General features: G+C 41.2%; 1 protein-coding gene across 1 annotated transcript; it reads right to left on the reverse strand.

The window, feature by feature from the left end:
* Window positions 1-99: 99 nt before the first annotated feature.
* Window positions 100-5,213, reverse strand: gpx4b (glutathione peroxidase 4b). Its single transcript, XM_063219479.1, has 7 exons — window positions 5,100-5,213; window positions 3,910-4,004; window positions 2,966-3,110; window positions 2,612-2,763; window positions 725-749; window positions 542-601; window positions 100-412 (listed from the first exon to the last, which is right to left on the reverse strand). Exons 1-7 carry the CDS (start codon window positions 5,181-5,183, stop codon window positions 380-382), a joined length of 594 nt encoding a protein of 197 aa, XP_063075549.1. The 5' UTR covers window positions 5,184-5,213; the 3' UTR covers window positions 100-379.
* Window positions 5,214-6,000: the final 787 nt, after the last annotated feature.

Genomic DNA, 6,000 nt, shown 5'->3' on the forward strand with positions numbered 1-6,000 from the left:
ATTGATAAATACATTTGTTGTTTATTAATAAATTCTCAGATTTAACAGTGCCTCAGATACAGTACAAGTGATAACATTGTAAAATATTAGTCATGCACATCTGTCTATAGATCTTTATTTGACACATGGATTAGGAACAAAACATTCAGTGACATTTAAGTGCAGAGAGAACTGCCTACACCGTTGTCTCAAGAAGCTAAGCTGGCATTCAAGGCATCATCCCAGTGGTTATGCACGTCAGTTTCATCAGGCCTGACCTCCCTGTCAAATAGGTTTGTGGTCAGGCCATCATTAATCTGGGCAGAAACACCCGTGCTGCCAGCTTGCTGCCGGAGACAAGGATTGGGCAGGAGTAAATCAGAGATGGACGGAGAGCTCTTTACAGGTATTTTGGGAGATCCTTTTCTACCACCTGAGGGAAAAAAGGAGGCACACGGTTAAGACATCAACAAGTCATACAATCCATCAACTGTACAAATGCGTTAATGATCAGGTATAGCGGTGTCCTTCACAAGGAGTAGAGAAAAACTTCTAAACTTACACTTGGATCATCCATGGGACCATATCTCTTTACAACCTGTCCTTCACGGTCAATGAGGAACTACAGACAGAGAAGAAACACCACTAGGTTAAGCTCACTCCTGCTTTTCATTGAAGTCATTTATTTTGTCCCAAAAAGCTTTTTACATTAAATACTTAATTTAAAAACGTATAATATATTTACCTTTGTGAAGTTCCATTTGATGTTGCTAGAAGTCAAAAGAAAACAACTGTAAGTGCATTGCCAAGAAAGGAGACACAGGCAGCAGGCTAAGCAACAGTTTCAAAGCCTGTTTTCATATATCCATTTCATTAGTTCCCCATCTAAAATTTGGATTAATCATGCATGCATACATCTTCATTCTCGCTGGAGAACGAACTTCCTGTGATCGTGCGACTCTCGCAGGAGAACGGCTGTCCACAGGGTGGACCAATCACCAAAAGTGCTTCACGGGGCCCGCGCACGCAGACCACTGCACTCGAGAAGCGGAGATACCGTATATTACCAAATAAACGCCCTTGGGCAAATAACCGCCCATGTCCTAATAGCCGCCCAGGGTCTGACCCCATTTTGTGAATTAACCGCCTCTTCCGAATAACCGCCTATGTCCAAATAGCCGCCCACCGGCTGTTATTTGGATAATTTGAAAAAAACTTGGTACCATAATTTTATTTGCTGCTTTATTTAAAAAGTGTATTTATTTTTAGTATTGCTATTCTATTTGACAATTGTTGCACTACTGCCATGTTGAGGCCTTGTTGATCTCCTGTCTTTTGATAGCCTACCTCATGTTGATTTCTTGTTTATTGATACAATATTGATATGTTTACAATAGCTTTTACATTTAATTTTTTTTGTACAAAAAATACTGGACAGTAACCATTGTAACCAAATAATGGCCTGGTGCAGGCTGGTGCAAAAATAAATAAGAGCCTTGTGCAAATAACCGCCTGCTTCTTTTAAACGCCCGGTCTCCAAATCGATTTTGTGAAATAAACGCCCGGGCTACTATTTGGTAATATACGGTAGTTGGATTAGACGGCGTATGGGGCAAGATCACTGGCCGTGGTGCTGAACTACTGCCACGGCCGAGCTAGGGAGTACAGAGCGCCACTGAGAGCTCAGGCAGTATCTGCGCCCGCAGATATGTGTTAGCTCTGAGCGGGTACTCCCCGGCTGATGATGCTCGGACAGCAAAGGAGTAAGGTGAACTGGAGAGGAAGCTAGGGCAGGACGCCTGATGAATTGACCGAACAGCGACGGATGGGGCGAGAAAGAACATTTCTGACTTAAGACAGATGAGCAGAGCAGAACAAGTCGGTGGAAATGTTACAATCAAGACTGTATGCCCACTGGTGTTAAATGACTATGAATGATACACCGTCTTATCTACAGGATACATGCACTTCACCAACATCACTGGACATAACCACTTTTTGTAAACCATAACAGACGCTGTAGACATCAGGAAATTGCATAGACTTGTGGTGAGCTGGGAAACATCACAAAGGTTTCTCTTCATTTTGAGACGGCTCTACTGAGTCCATGACTGCTCTACTGAACAATGTAAAGGGCAGCATCAACATTGTGATTTGTTGAGCCATTTTATGTCTGTTATCCACAAAAGAAAATAAAAGGACTGTGGTCCTGTCAAACGAGGCAGCAAGCATGATGGTTGTGCGCAGGGCTCTAAATTAGCACCAGCCAACCGGCCAAATGCTGGTGGGTCAAAGACGGCTTTGTCATTCAGTGTTACGGACACCTTCCGCCGACTGTAACTGCAAAAAAAAACGTGATTTTTAAATTGTTTCAAGTGAATGGATGACAGCCGAGGCTTTCATGAATTCCCTGCAACAATAAATGAATAAAAAGAGTCATGTTTTTTAAAGTTACAATCAGCAGAAGGCATCCGTTACACTGAATGACAATGCCATTTTGCACATCTTTGACTCTGGTGAAAGATGATGTGCCTTTGACTCGTAAGATTAACATCTACTAGTCATTTTGGCTGGTGGTGACAAAAGTTAATTGAGAGCCCTGTACTGGTGGTTGTGCACCATAGAAACTTACTTCCCAAGTGTCCCTTTCCCCTTTGGCTGATTCTTCATCCACTGCCACAGGGGGTGGGCGTTGTCACCATTGACTTCAATCTTGCTAAAGAGGTCAAACTCAGCATTGTATCCTTTGGCAAACGCCTTGATCTCTGCATCTGTACCTGGCTCCTACAATATTTGGGACAGATGTGACCCATACGTGTGAGAGTGTTATAATGTGTGATAACAATACTTGCAAGTATGACTACTGAAAAAAGCAGAAGTCTCAAACAGAAGTGCATTTCAGCCTTGTGCTTATTGAAAAAATGTAAAAGTGTTACAAAAGTATAAGCAGAAAACAACAGCAGTGAACATCAATGCCATTCATTACCTGCCCTCCAAACTGGTTGCAGGGAAAGCCTAGGATGCGCAAACCCTTCTCAGCATACGTGACGTGCATTGCCGCAAGCTGAGTGTAGTTCACGCCAGTCTTGCCTCATTTTGAGGCGACATTTGTGATGATGCAGACATAGCCTCTGGCGAAGTAAAGCAAATTAACAAAAACAGTAGATTCATCAATTAACAATACGTTTTTCCTAAGCTTATTCACAAAAGACATAAGTAACATCCAGAAGAAAGCCTGTCAGTCAGACAGTTCAATATATTCTCAGAAAGAGAATCTGTGAGATAACCTACACTATTAGGGACTGTTCGTTATTTATTTTTGGGGTCGCCGGAAGATGTCCACCTTTGATCGTCAAATTTTGCATGACCCTCCCCTAACGAGCTTCAAAACTTTGATGACCCTCCCCGCGACGCCGTCAAAAAAATGCATGACCCTCCCCTATGGAGAAGTAGTAAATAGCCCTATTCTACCTTATTTTTTATTTTTTTGACAAACGTTGATTGACCAACGCTGCTGCTAGCTTACTGGATGTTATTGTAGGCGCCCTCTTGAAAACTATAGTAGTCTACTTCACGAACGCGGGGGCATTTCATACATTTATAATTTGATTTAGCTTATGATAACTTATGATCTTCGACACAACAGAACACAACGGGGTATGGATCTGTGATCAATTTTAGCTAAATGGAGAAGCGTTTCTGAGGCTATGTTACATCAAAGCATACAAACAAGGTAGGAATGCTTTTTTCTAATAAATGTGCCAAACATTTTTGGATGACCCTCCCCTAGCCAGCTTAAAAGAAATTGATGACCCTCCCCTCAGCAATGAAAAAAATGACGTGACCCTCCCCTATTTTCTTCCGGTGACCCCGAAAATAAATAACGAACAGTCCCTTACTACTATTAAAATGTTTTTGTTTACTACTTACTTGTATTTTTCAAGAGATACTTCATTCCCATCAATGTCCTTTGCAGAGAACTCATAAATGGATTTGGCACTCCGCCAGTCATTCACCTGCGCACACTACATATGGATAAAGAAGGAAACATAGAAGAGAGGTGAGAGACTGTGAATGGGAGTTTCTAATAACACGATGGACAGAAATTTCTCAACAGAAAATGACAAAGAGCAGTAGGCCTACAGATCGTGCTCTTGGGAGTGGCTGAAAATTGATTGTGCAACTTGGAATGAACCTTGCACACAAAAATGTGATGACGGCCCCCACTCCATTCACACCAACTAGCCAATACCTTCTCCAACATAGCCTATCAGACCACCACCGACTCGAGTAGGGATTTCACTGTCTTAAGATGCATAGGCCTACTGCAGTGCACACACGAGGTGGTCTTAAATAGATTCCGTTAATCCTACACCGGCAATACTGAGACAGTACAGACAGTAATAATCAACTCTCTCCCTTCATGACATTTAGAAGTAGGCCCCATTTCCCGTACGCCTATGAAACTATTAAACTGTCCAATTAATATTGAGCATAACCTGAACAGAGCATGGCATACAGCCTCTACATTGCCTAAAATCAAATTAAAAAATAATTAAATCTTATTAAAAACAAAATCATGAAGCCAAAGGATGGTAGGCATACAATAAAGCAGTAGTCTTCATCTTTATTTTGACACGCACTTTCGTGTCTTTCGGGTAATAACGTAGAGTATGGACTATAATGGACAAAGAAGGTGGATCTAAATTTTGGTCTGGAGATGTGGTGAGCGGAACATCACAAGACCTAGTTTAAATTGGCGTTGTGTAGCCTAATTACTGAATATCTGCGTAGGCTATGTTTACGCAGACTGGTAATTTTAAAATAGCATTTTCAATTTAACACGACAAGCGTCAGATGACAACAATGCAGGGCAACAATCCACATTTGGATTGAACTCCCTTCAAGATATCAGGCCTTGAACTAGACGTAGTTCCTTCTTACAAAAATGCTGCACTCACGGACTACTTGCCACAGAAAAAATCTGGATGATGTTCCAAGTCCTGAATGCAACCTCGCGCACAAGGGCATTAGGTTAATGCGCAACTGTAAACTCACCGTGCCGTACTTCAAAGTGATATCACACTTCACAGACAGTTTTCAATTATAATTCTACTTACCATCGCTCTGGCGATTCCTGTTCCACCAAGTATCGCCACAGCAGATGAAGAAAGTAGCAGCCGCTGTATGTTTATGAGCCACATTGTTATCAGCTTGCCGAGCTGAGGACCCGCCTAATCAAAATACCCATTTTATTACTACCTCGCCTGACAGCACGAATAAACAGGGGATTCGCCGTCCTAATTTCAGCTGTTCTTAACTTACATTTCAATTGTATATGAAGTGGTATAAAAAACACAAATAGTCAAATCATCGAAATGTTTACAAAACATTCAGGCTATAACACAGGCGCCTTTTTGAGGTCCTTAAAACAACACACGTGACGACGCCTTATTTCCGGAAAATATTGTAGTCCCGTAGCCTAGAGAACTATTGGGCTTGTAGGCAAAGAGACTCGAGTTATGAATGTGAATATGAATGTGTCAGAGAAATAATTTCAATTCATGTAGTATGTTTTTTTTTTGTTTTTTTTTACTGCAGTGTGTGTGTATGTATGTGTGTGAGTGATTTTTGTCAATATCTGTATGTTTAGTAATTTGGAGATTGGTCAAATGCCATTTCAAACGTCTCACTAAAGTTATAGATTTTTGATATTACAGTACGCTTAACTTGACTTGACTCTTGTGGCTGTATTGTGCTCCTTCAGACTGCCATGAGCTATATGCATATACAGGTCCCTTACAATAATGACAGAAATGTGCATACCGGTATGTGCATACAAATGTGCATACAAAAATTGAGATTGCATGCATTGTGCCTTTTCATTCAGGGCTTTCAAATAAGCAGGGCTTGAGAGTATTCTAACAACTAATCCTCTAAGTGTAACCTTTCCACAGAGATATCACTTTTTGGTCTGTGATGTTGCATTCATAAGTAGTGACACGTTTTGCCATTAACATA

Source organism: Engraulis encrasicolus, chromosome 16 (assembly GCF_034702125.1).
Source record: "Engraulis encrasicolus isolate BLACKSEA-1 chromosome 16, IST_EnEncr_1.0, whole genome shotgun sequence".
Taxonomy (NCBI): domain Eukaryota; kingdom Metazoa; phylum Chordata; class Actinopteri; order Clupeiformes; family Engraulidae; genus Engraulis; species Engraulis encrasicolus.